This window comes from Myxine glutinosa, chromosome 10 (genome assembly GCF_964187855.1).
Source record: "Myxine glutinosa chromosome 10, kmMyxGlut1.1, whole genome shotgun sequence".
NCBI lineage: Eukaryota > Metazoa > Chordata > Myxini > Myxiniformes > Myxinidae > Myxine > Myxine glutinosa.
This window is the reverse complement of record NC_136270.1, coordinates 11,350,302-11,363,538: the sequence shown is the minus strand read 5'-3', so window position 1 is coordinate 11,363,538 and position 13,237 is coordinate 11,350,302. Positions and strand designations below refer to the sequence as shown.

General features: G+C 42.3%; 1 protein-coding gene across 1 annotated transcript in view; it reads right to left on the bottom strand.

The window, feature by feature from the left end:
- The window catches only part of LOC137412503 (bone morphogenetic protein receptor type-2-like), a 191,851-nt gene that overhangs the window by 122,849 nt on the left and 55,765 nt on the right, over nt 1-13,237 (bottom strand). The window contains exon 2 of the mRNA XM_078785327.1: nt 4,796-4,966. Coding sequence (XP_078641453.1) covers nt 4,796-4,966 — 171 coding nt within the window. The remainder of the gene's footprint in view (nt 1-4,795; nt 4,967-13,237) is intronic.

Below are 13,237 nucleotides of genomic sequence, written 5' to 3'. Positions count from 1 at the left end.
GATTGGCTGATTAGCGCTCACGGCCACTCGTGGCCTATGTTACATGTGCTGTGATTGGACAATATTTATTAAAAAGATCGTCAACATTTTGGGTGTTTTTTCCACATTTTGAAAATATGTGCAAGTTTTGTGCTTGACGAGTTTCAGATATTAATTCTGTAATATTTTTACACAACATCTATCTATAATTCCAGTAATCTCTGTGTGTGTGTGTGTCTGTGTGTGTGTCTGTGTGTTTGTTTGTCTGTGACCGCTGTTTCTCGACAACCACGGGTCCGATCTAATTGAAACTTGCCAGATATATTGCTGGGGACCTGAGGATGTGCCTTTTCAAGGTTTCATATTAATCGGAGAAGTAGTTACCGAGCTATGTCCAAAAAACGATTCAACCAATCAGAGAGCAGCGAGCTATCACGTGTGCCGAACGTGGCGAACAGACTCTGCCTCGGACGGCACATTTGAGAGCGTATTCATTTATTTCACGTTGGCAAACTATTTTGGTGCTATGTTGGCGTTAAACTATGTTTTAAAACTAATTAAAACTAATTTGCGATTCATCGTAACTGCGATATGCGACCCTCCGGACAGTCAAATGAGGACGTCACTTCCGGACTTACGGATAGTCATAGTGACGACGTACTGAATGCTGAACGTGGCGAGCAGACGCTGCCTCGGACGGCACATTTGAGAGCGTATTCATTTATTTCAAGTTGCAATCTGTGTTGATTGTTGTAAGGTACGATCGATTGTAGTACACGTTTATAATAACTCTGCCGATACAGGCCCGATTAACTGCAGCGCCATCCGAGCTGCGGCGTCGGGAGGATACATTCATTGTACAGTCACATCACGCACTTACGGGCACGCCCTAGGGATCCTAGGGGATATAATTTTAGATATATATATAGTACGGGCACGCCCTAGTATTAGAAATGCAGGTAGATATGCGAGGTGGGTCACGAAAGTAAACAAAACAGGGGCTCGGCCCACGGTCTAAAAGAAGAGAAAACAAGAAAAATGCATTTTAACATGCAATATAAATGCTCAACACAAAAAGGCAAAAAATATGTTGTGCATAGCACAATACTTGCAAAATCCCTAAAATAAGTCGTTAGCCGAAGATGACCTCAAAAATAATTGGTGGTTGTATTTAGTGACCTGGTATGCAAGTACTCTTAAAATTTCAAGTCAATCAGATGAAAATTGAGGATTTTAGAAATTTGGCCTATGTTGACCTTTTGGCCTATGTTGACCTCAAATATACTTGGTGGTTGAATTCAGTGACCAGATATGCAAATCTTCTTCAAATTTCAAGTCAATCAGATGAAAATTGAGGATTTTAGAAATTTGGCCTATGTTGACGTTTTGGCCTATGTTGACCTCAAATATACTTGGTGGTTGAATTCAGTGACCAGATATGCAAATCCTCTTCAAATTTCAAGTCAATCAGATGAAAATTGAGGATTTTAGAAATTTGACGAAGTTGGTGACCTTTTCACCCTGAAACAATAGGCTTCTTGCTTATGACCAACTGTACCATTTAGTGAAGCTCCGTGAAGATCGGTTGAAAATTGTGACCTGAAGGCGACAGACAGGCAGACAAACAGACAGAGAGAGACAGACAGGCAGACAGACAGACAGACAGAATAATGCACAAGACCAACCAATATACTTGAAAAATCTTCGATTTTCGCAAGTAATAATTTGCAAATGCACATGCATGACACATTCTCGATGGTCCATCAGTCACTCTTTGCAGAGGTTAAAAGTTTGCCAATGGGTCAACTTGGCAAGCAACAATTAACAACAACGCTTTTTTGTTGATACAAATTAGGGTATCCAAAATAATGGTGGGAAATAATGAAATATTCAAACCAGCCATTAATATTATTAAACATTTTGTAGAAAAAGACTATAAAACTTGTATAAACTTTTCTGACTAATGTCTCCTGTTGCGTTCCACTGATCATGCGTGTGTGAGAGTCCACATCTATTGCTATTGTCAGCGAGCTGCCTCTTTACCATAGAGTCTGGTAGTTCACTCATTCTGACTAGCATGGAGTGCAAGCTGCCCTCTCATGTCAAGACTGCTTCTTCCTTTTACACCTCTTGTGATATTAATGCTGTCTGGGCATCCTTCCACACAAGCTTGCTTTCCCTTCTGCACAGAGTTATACCATCTTGTCTTCAGTTAGTATACCTATCCTCTCAGCCGTGGAACACAGAATCCCATGGTGAGGCAGCTGCCTTCAAAACAACATGTCTTCTCGTCCAAGAAGGAAAATACACCTGAAGGCAACCTCAGATAATTCGACAAAGCCTGGAACAAGTGTGTGTCCACTCTGAAAAAAGCCAGAAAACAACATCTGGTCAAACTAAAGGCTGAACTCCTGTCCCTTACTGCACCTCCAAGTCTGTCTCTGGTGGATGCTCTCCCTCCATATCAAATGACACAACTGACTCTGCTAGTGAGAAGGTCGAATGTGCCTCAATTCTGAAGGTGGAGAGGCTTATGGCAAATCTTGACTCAAATACTGCAACAGGCCCCAATGGCATCAGTGCATGTGTCCTAAACACCTGCCCTGCTGATCTTGCTCATTGTCTTTCTGCTCTGTTCACTTGATCATTCTGTCTGGGTCAGTTTCCATCTGCCTGGAAGTTAGCAAACATCACTACAATACACAAACATGTTGCAAAAATGGATCCTCTTAACTACAGGCCTATTAGTTTGCTTCCAATTATAACTATAAGCAAGATTATGGAATCTATCATTGCAGTTAACAAATCCTTCCTTTTATCCGATGGCCTGATCTCAGATCATCAGTTCAGTTTCAGACACGGTCATTCTAATTCAGCATGCTGCTTCTACTCTTCCAACAAGAATGGATGAAAGCTCTCAATCTCAGACATGAGATCAGGACAGTCCCTCAGGAAACATCTTGAGCATTTGATCCAGTCTGCCATCACCACCTTGATCTCAAAACTATCTGCCTATGACATCCAAAGCCACCTATTCTCATGGATTACTGACTTCCTCCATTCCCATTGTAAGTTTGTAACTCTTAACAAGATCCTCTCATCTCCTCTCCCTATCAAGGCTGGAGTACTACAATGCAGTGTCTTGGGCCCAGTGCTGTCCCTCATCGTTCATCAATTATTTTTGTGATTCCCTGGAAAATCCTGCCTAAATCTTTGCTGACGATTCCACCTTCTGCTGTATCATTTTTCATCCTTCAGACAGGTAGACAGTGGCCTATTCCTTCTCTGCAGACCTTGATAAAAATCAGGAGCTGGGACAGCACTTGGAATATGTCTTTCAATCCCAACAAATCTCACACACTCACCATGTCTCTCTGAAAGGACCATATAGCAAACCCTCCGATCTACTTTCTTAATAATCCTCTTGAGGACGTTAAGTCATTCAAACTCTTGGGTCTCACTATCAGCCGTGATCTTTGTAGGGCAGACCATATTTAAAAGATTGCCTCCAAAGCCATTCGTCAACTGGGCCCTTGGCCAATCTGAACTTTTAACAACCTACACGGCCTTCATTCGCAGCTTAATGGAATACTGCTCTCCCCTTTGGGCTGGCGAACCCTGCCTCAAACCTTGCACTTATTTATGTCGTGTAAAGGTCCTCAAAATCAATGGAATCTCCTACAACAAATCAGTGTCTAGGCCTTTCACCTTTACATCCCAGACAGGTTTAGTTGCCTCTCTGTATTCTACCACCTCCTTTTTGGTTTTGCACCCTCTGCCTTCTCTTGGCTTTGTCGCTCCAATGTTTTTGCAGGGCACACATCGTCTGACATTGACATTATCCTTGTTAAACTCCCAAAATCCAGGATCACTGTTCACCTCCACTCATATGTTCCTCCTTTCTCTTGTCTATGGAACCAACTTCCCTAGTCTGTTCAGTCCCATTATTCCTTCCAGGGCTTCAAGATAGCTGTTCACCACTACCTGAGGTAACCTGCCCTTCCATACTCATATTTTCTACCCTAAATCATCCCATTCCCAAGATCGCCCCTTTTCCAGGTTAATGTAATTTATTTTCCCTCTCCCTCACCTCTTTTAGTTTATCAGTGTCAGTTGGTTTGTTCATTACCATTTAGTTCGGAACAATCAAGCCCAACGCAATGCCATCGCAACATGGCGTTGGGCTAACCCCACCCACCCCACGCCCATAAGATATGGGGTAGGAAACTCCCTCTCTCACAGAATACTGGCAACTATCTTAGGCCTGGCCTAAACAACAGTCTGGGCCTCGGAGGTCTGGTGTCACGCCAAAAGGTGGGGTACCGACACGTTGGAGTCTACCCCACGCGCTGAGCAACATCGCCTGAGGAGATTCCCCTGGACGACATCACCACTCTCCATTCTATGGTTCATCGCACTAATAGCCAATGCTTCACGGGACCTGCACCCATCATCAGGATGCTCCAACACGACATCATTCAGTTTAAGATCGTCAGGCATGCCAGGAAAGTGAGGTACTGAACTGTTGTCTGGCACTCAGGTTGAGTGCATAATACCGTACTAGTGTGGAAATCCGTCGGCCGAATCAGGTTCAGATCATACCAAATACCTAACGCAGCACAGATAATACATCTGTGGTGTTTTTTTTAAAGAAGGCAATCATTTTACAATTGAACTGCAGTGAAGGAAGTTTTTTGGAACTTTCACAAAGCTCATTGAAATCACAAAGCTCTTTGTTAATTCTGCCACTGCCGTAAAACAAAGAACACTTTTTCAAATCAGGTGAATTAACATACCTACAAACTTCATATTATACCTTGTTTGAGAACACGGTAAACCCCATTCTCTTCCTTTTCCCAAAGGCCGTAGCAGTGGCTGTTGTCTTGACAGGGAATGGTTCCATTCAGAAATGCTGCAGAGCTCGTCCTCCACTGTGAATGGAAGGAGTCTGACCAGGCACAAAGTATGTCTTTGCTGGGCTTGGCAACTGGAATGAGACAAAGTGTATTCCTTGTGTCAAAGTCCATAAAACTTTAAATAATCTGGAAATAAAGCTTCAACTTAAACATCAGAACTCAAACTGAAACCAGTTGACTATATTACTAGTCGAAATGCACAGTAAAACCAATTGCAATTGAATGGTTATCAATTGTAAAACTTCAGTGATATCAGGATTCAGGAGCTATGCTAAAAAATGTGTTCAAAAAAATTATACGAATGACACACTATAGTCCAAGGACGTCAAAGTTATTTTCATTTTCCAATGCATGTTTGTTTTAATTTGTAAGACATCAACTACAAAATATTATACATATTGTTTTGTTTTATTTTGTGCACCTTGGACCATTGTGAGCCATTGTGAGCAATGGTCCAAGATCTCGCATCTCGTTTGTAGAGCTTCTTTTTTTTTTTATGTTGGTAGATTTGTGATTATCTCAATATAGTCCATGGGCCAGGCCAGATATCGGTACCACCTGGGGTGACCAAACCTAAGTGGTACTAAAATGTTTATTGGTACATTACGATGTGATAAGTACATTAAGATGTGATAGCCTTTCCACACTGGCAGCTTTGTCAGTTTTTTGTAAAAACTTCAAATTCACCCAATAGCGGCATTGCGTAATTCATTTAAATCTTGCGGTATGCAAAGATCACATCTAATTTCAGTCAATACAGAACTAAAACCATGTGAGAAATGCTACTGTATTGTAATTATTAAACATCAGAGCAAAATAAATGCATTTCCTATTTGTCTATACTTTCTTATTGGATAATTGTGTACTCACGTTCAGCTTTTTTTCTAGGAAGAGTTAATTGTGGATAGATGTAAGTTTTTTTTCAGCTCCTTTGATGGAACTGGTGAGATATCTGGCTATGTAAGTTATCTTTTGCAGTTCTAATTAAGGTTAATTAAGTTTGATTAGTTAAGATCAGTTAACTATGGTAATATCCTTTCCTTTTCTAGGATTAACGTACCAGTGAGGTCAAGATGTGGCAGATCTTAGATAAGATTTTGTTTTGCTTTCAATGGTACTGTCAGAACAAAGAATGCATTGGATTGCTGGAACACGGATTGCTGCTTGTACATTGCAGGTGTCTACTGTAGTGTGCTGATGTCCTGAGGTGTACATGATGGATCCACCAAGTAGAGATGATGAGGCTTGCCTGGAAAGGTTTCCTTCCCTGGATAGAGGACAACCATGCAGGAGAAGTTCACCAACTGGAAGAAACCCTGAAGAGCATCGCCAGCTTCCACAGCAGTGTCTGTCAGGCATCATTCGAAGAGCTGCTTGAAAATGAATCATGCACACGCATCCTGAAGCTGTTTCAAGTCTATCTGGACTCCCTCAGAGGTGAACACAGCCTATCAGCATTCTGGATGTCTTACCTGGACATGACTGAGATCATGCTTGGCCTGATTCGAGCTTCCAGAGAGGGCAACTGGATGCTTCACCTTGCAGCAATCCGAGAGATGATCCCATGGTGTTTTGCCTATGACAAGGTAAACTACGCCCGCTTCTTGACCTACTACTATGCCACGATGTCTCAGCTGCCTATTGAACATCCTGAAGTGCATGCCCACTTCATGCAGGGTGGCTTTTCAGTCCAGATTGGGAGCCAGAATCCCTTTGGACGGGTACCTGTGGACCAGACGATCGAGGAGACTGTGAACAAAGACACCCAGACAGCTGGAGGTACGAAACGTTTCAGCCTGAAAGGTGGAGCTGTGGCTAGACACTATTTGACATCCTAGTACCGGAGCAGGTTCTTAAGGCAGCTGAGGGGCATGATAGGTCAACATGACTCTGACTTCAGTCATCCAGACCTACAGTTGCCTAGGATCAGAAGAGATGAGGCTGATGTCCAGTCCCTTGTTCAGCTGATGGACGCAAGTTGGCTGAATCCTTTCAACCCTGATCATGGAGAGCTTGTCAGCTTGTCAACTGCTACAGCCGCACCACCAGAACTAGTGGCCAAGGACCTTCTGGAGGCCCGCAGGATAGGAGAGGAGGCATATCAAACTTTCAAGCAGGAACGCATGCACGCAAGTGCACCATCTACCCAGTTCCATGACAAGATGACGAAGAAGAAACTGAAAACGTTCTCTGACATCAGAAAGAAGCCACGCAACCAAGGTCGTGCCAAAGATGTGGTCCTACAGGCTGACAGGAAACTGTTTGGCCAGATGATCCTTGTTGCGGAAAACAGAAAGCTACACATGAGCGATGTCTTGGCACATCCCCTGGGGCCTTTGCCATTGGCTCTCGCCAACGGTGATGGCTCTCTCCGTAAGACCAACAAAGTAGCCCTAGCGAGAGAGTTGGAGAAGAACGTTTCTCCAGCAGAATTCCTCCCAGAGCCATCAGCAACTGTCATTGATGGGATGAGCCTGGTCCAGAAACTGAAAGGGAATGACAAGACCTTCTCACAGCTGGCAGAATCAGCCTTGTCAAGTGTTCTCCATGAAGGTGCCAAGAGCCATTGCATCGATGTCGTCTTTGACGTTTACAAGGAGACGTCCATTAAAGATGCAGAAAGAGCCAACAGGGGTGCAGACACTGGAATCCAATTCCGGAACATTGCACCTGGGCACAACATCCAGCAATGGATGAAACTGCTCAGCAGTCCTTCGAACAAAACAAGCCTGATCAAGTTTCTGGTAGAGGAATGGAAGGGGCCAAGACAGAGAGAGAAACTCGAGGACAAGGTACTCTTTGTTACCTGTGAGCAGCTTTGCTTCAAGATCACCAAAGAACAATGGGAAGAGGCCACAGAGCTAAAATCCTCACAGGAAGAAGCTGATACTCGCCTACTACTCCATGCTCTTCATGCAGCAGAATCTGGCTACAAGTCTGTTGTCATCACTGCTGAGGATACAGACGTCTTGGTTATCTGCCTGGGGGTCAGCAGCAACATCCCATGTCCCATGTACCAGAAATGTGGAACAAAGAACCGGACAAGGTTCCTGGACATCACCAAGCTAAGCCATGCACTGGGAGGTACTGTCTGTGATGCCTTGATTGGTATGCATGCCTTCACGGGCTGTGATACAGTCAGTGTATTCGCTGGCCGTGGGAAGATGATGACCTTGAAGCAGGTGAAGTCTGACAAGACCTACCAGGAAGCTTTCATGGAACTTGGACGTTCATGGGAAGTATCTGCAGAACTGTTCCAGAAGCTACAGGAGATCACCTGCCATATGTACATGCCTTCTAGCCGCACATCTGAAGTCAACAAGCTTCGATACCAACTGTTCTGTGCCAGACGTGGAGAAGTTGAGTCAAGTCAACTCCCTCCTTGTGAGGACTGTCTATTCATGCATGCTCGCCGTGCAAACTATCAAGCTGCCATCTGGAGGAGATGTCTGCAGAGCCAGCCCTATGTTCCAAGCCCAAAGGACTGTGGTTGGACAACTGATGAGGATGGGAAGCTGGCTGTTGAGTGGATGCATGGCTCGCCTGCACCAGATGCTGTGCTGCAGCTGCTCTCCTGCAAATGTGTGCGGTCATGCAAACTACCAGCATGTAACTGCCTCAGCAATGGCCTGAAGTGCACAGACATGTGCAAACTACAAACGTGCAGCAACCAAGCCAGTGAAGAAGAGCCAGAAGTGGAATTAACAGACTCTGATATGGATGACGGTGATGATGAATAACTTGGTGGCATAATTATGCACAAACAGAAACGTGAAACTGTACTTCATTTAATAATGTTAAGAGCCAAAGAAAAAGTGTCATGGATGCATGTTGATTCTACTGAATCAAAGACCTTGCTTAAAACAGGAAACCTAGAGTCTGATTTGTCACAGGGTGTGACTTGACAAAAACATAAATATTTTGTTAAGTTAAGTTCGAATTTTTTTGAAAACAACCCACTTCATCTACAAAATCTGCCTTTATGTACGAGAATGACTGCCTACATTCGTGATACTGGTAAGAAAGGATCCCTATGTGGTATTTTATGCTTGTCTGTGACTGAACTGATTCTTAACAGAAAGATTGTGGTGTGAGAATAAAGGATAGTGGTAAAGTGTGTGTTCGCGTCTTTCATCCATAGGGCATGTCCATTGCAAGAAGTGATAAACTCTAAAAGCTGTGAGTCTGCAAGGGCTATCATATCAAAATGCAAACTAGAGACATATAGCAAGTTAAAGACACCAAATAGAATTAGTCACCCCGGGTGGTACCGATACTGGAAATTTGGGATCCTGGCCCATGGACTAATACACCGTGACATCAGGGAGAGGAGCACTTTGTATGAATCCGGGAAAAAGACAGCCGCCTGTGTCTGTCGCCATTTTTCTCAGAGAGGCCTCAATTAATGTCAAAACTTCAGACGTTCATTAAAAATTGAAAAAAAAAACAGTTTGACTTTTAAAAAAATTGCTCTATCGTGCATGTTAAGCCTTTGTAGCCATGTGAAAGGTAGTATTAAATCATCTCCAGCCTCTTTCCTTAGTCTTTGTGGGTGTTGCAAAGTATTTTAGGCCCCCACAAAAATTAGAAAGAAAACAAATTAAATTTCTTCAAAATGCCAACAGGTTTAAGACAGCACAGGGCAACAAAATGAACCCCTGTTATTTATCCACAAAGAAACTGCAAGAACAATCAAGCTGCAATTTTTAAATGTTTCAGACAGGTACAACAATGTACAACTTCGAAGCAAAAAACAAATGAAGCTCGCCACTGATGGTAGACGGAGGTTATGTTTTCACCCCCGTCTGTCTGTCTGTTAATTTGTCTGTGAACAGGATATCAAAATATTGTGGAAAGATTCAAGAAAAATTGGTGGACAGGTTAGGTGTGTGAGAAGGATGAATCTATTCGATTTTGCTGAGATCTGAATGTGGATCAGGATACAGATTCATGAAAAACAAGACCAAAAGTCTAACAAGACCAAAAGGGGCGTAGCCGGGCTTGTAAAATATTGTTAACCACAAACACACATGATTAGCTTTTTAAACAGTCGCTAATGCTGTTTATAACATTAAAGAAAGAAATTTCGAGGAATCCCGACATCCGTGAGGTAAGTTTTACTTTCAGAACCGAGGGAAGATCTACTGTAATCTATATACCCCACAAGAGTTGGGGGTGTACTCATTTACCAAGCAGCTAGCTAGCGCTTGCCAAGCCAGCCGTTCCTTAAGGGTTTTGAATGGAGTGCTTGCTCAAATACTTTAACCACTTGGCGATCTCTCCACAAGAAGTTTATGGTAAATGAACACACACGCAATGTTCTTGAGACCCGACCATAGAGAGACTGTAATCTATATATCCCAAAGAGGAATGACCTTTCCTGCCGCTCTCGAAGTGAGCGGGTGTTTACACCATAATGACATCATATACTGCCGCTACTTTAATATATACAATATATATAATATTTAACCTCCAGTACCTTTGCAGTCACTACAAAGGTGTTACGATTAGATTTACTATAATAATAACGTTACGTTATTATTACGAAAATTATATTTTTTTTAAACCGAGGTGAATTCCTTACTTCGGTTACACCGCTTCAATCCATCAACTTTCCATTCACGACATTACTACTGAAACGATACCACTGTATTAAGAAACCTGGGTTTAATTTGTCCAAAGTGGATGGTGAGTCATAACGCCTAAGGCCTATACGTACCGTATTGTTGGAAGAGACGAACACCAAAGCTTTCGATATTTGATGGTCATTTTAACAATCAGTTTGTTTGTGTTTCACACTGAATGAAAAACGTTAAGGTAGAGCATGGCGATTGTGATATATGACAGGTTCGACGATATGTTCGGCATGAATGGCATATAAATCCAAATGGCGGTGTGTGGAGAGTCAGCTGCAGCACCGCCGTAATGACATCAGACGTAATCACACCACCCTGTCATGTGACCTGATTCTCAGCTCTGATTGGTATACGTTTGAGGGGACATACATACATACAGATGGACAAACACTGTTCTAGACGGCTCTGCCCGATGGACTACGCTGTAAAAATATTTTAAAGTGATTCTTCACCATTGAGAGATGGGCCCAAAACAATATATTGCAGGATATTTTTAAAAATTGCAAGATATTTCAGCCTGGTGGAGGTACATGCTCTACAGAATGCCATTCTCATTACACATGAGATTGTACAACATGTTATTTCTATTTTCTTTACCGTTTACATTTATATAGCCTATACTATATATACGTACTCTCCAAAAATATATATACTATATATACATACACACACACACCCACCCACACCCACCCACCCACCAACACACACACCCACACACACACCACATAAAATTATTTTAAAAAGCAAACTGAGACGCAAGCTTGTAAAGCGTTTTATCGATCTATAATTCCAGTAATCTCTGTCTGTACGTTTGTACGTTTGTACGTTTGTCTGTCTGTGACCGCTGTTTCTCGACAACCACGGGTCCGATATACTTTTAACTTGCCAGGTATATTGCTGGGGACCCGAGGATGTGCCTTTTCAAGGTTTCATATTAATCGGACAATTACTTACCGAGCTATGTCCAAAAAACGATTCAACCAATCAGAGAGCAGCGAACGATCGCGTGTGCCGAACGTGGAGGACACACTCTGCCTCGGATGGCACATTTGAGAGCGTATTCATTTATTTCACGTTTGCAAACTATGTTGGCGTTAAACTATGTTTTAAAACTAATAAAACCGAATTTGCGATTCATTCGCTTTCCTGCGCGTTTGTGCACGCGATGGCGATTTCTTTACCAAACTCCGGAAGCCGTTCGCTTTGGACCAAACCATTGCATGTAAATAGAGGGGGGGGATTGTCACCGTACTCGCAAGCCGTTCGCTTTGGACCAAACCATTTCATGTAAATAGAGGGGGGGGATATAATTTTAGATATAGATATAGTACGGGCAATGCCCTAGTTAATATCAATACAAGCTTTGAGAAAATACCGATTATGCTATATAGATGTGAAAGGAAATTCACAAAACAAATAAGAAAGTAGATGATTGTCAAGAGCAAATGGCCTACATTGTTGAGTGTGTGACTCTTCCAGAGCGCAGGCTGAGCAGGAAAAACAGTCGTGCTACAGGAAGCCGAAGGCCAGTAATGGACCACTTGTTTTGTTTATCAAGGAACTATCTCAGAAAGAGGACAAAATAGTACAGCTTATGCTAGCGATGTCACACTTCTAATGACACAAAACTATGCCACTCATTCTCCACAGCACTTGACTATTTTTACGGTGAAGCCCTTAGAACGATGTAGAACAGCGTTTGTCTGTCCGTATGTCCCCACAAACGTACATCAATCAGGGCTGAGGATCTGTTCACATGACAGGGGGGTGCGTTTAACAACCATTACAGTTGCATATTTATACTAAAACGAAGGAATTATAATAACCTTCTGTGAAATGTTTTGGGGTTCCAGCAGGTGTCGTAAGGTGGGTATTAGATTTCAGAAATTCCTCAATACAATTATGATTTTGAAATGCGATCGACATGGACCTTGCTCCCGAATCCGGACGTGAACAGATGATGACCGTTCGCTGGTTTGATAATATCTCAATACAATCCTAATTTAACATTATATATTGACATTAATACTATAGTATTAATGTGATTGAAATGATGAATGATGCTGTTTGGAATGCAAATGTAGAGAACCTGCTGTCAATGCCTGACGTTTGACAAAGTGGTACGGGAATGTGGAATTTATTCCTTCATCGTTTGCCATTCGACGTTTGTTTTTTGTTTTTTTACCTAAGTCATTCACGAACCGGCTGTCCATGCCTGAAGTCCAAAAAATTTAATACTTACATTATTTGCTAACTTTTAAATGATATCCCCACCCAGGACAAACTACCCTCTTCAACTAAAGACAAACAAGCCCGGCTATGCCGTTGTTAGACTATATGTATTGTTTTTAATCTACAAAGTCGAGGCTCATGGAAGAGCTAGAACACAAAACAGAACACAGTGGAAAATGAGGTGGCATCAACATTGCATGAAACTAGTTCAAAGTCTCATGCAATCTATGTGTCTGTTCAATTAACTGCACGTATTCCTAAAATATTTAAGTTCTTCTCTGTAGTAGTGGATTATTGCCACAGAATTACCAATACACAAATAAAATTGAACTAATTTTCTACTGCCTAAAATTTCTTGCATTATCTACTATATAAGAGAGATCTGTCTGTCTGTGTGGCCATTTTTCTCAGAGATGGCTGAACGGATCTTCGTCAAACTTAGAGGTTCAGATCAGCGAGTGCCTGGGAGTGTTT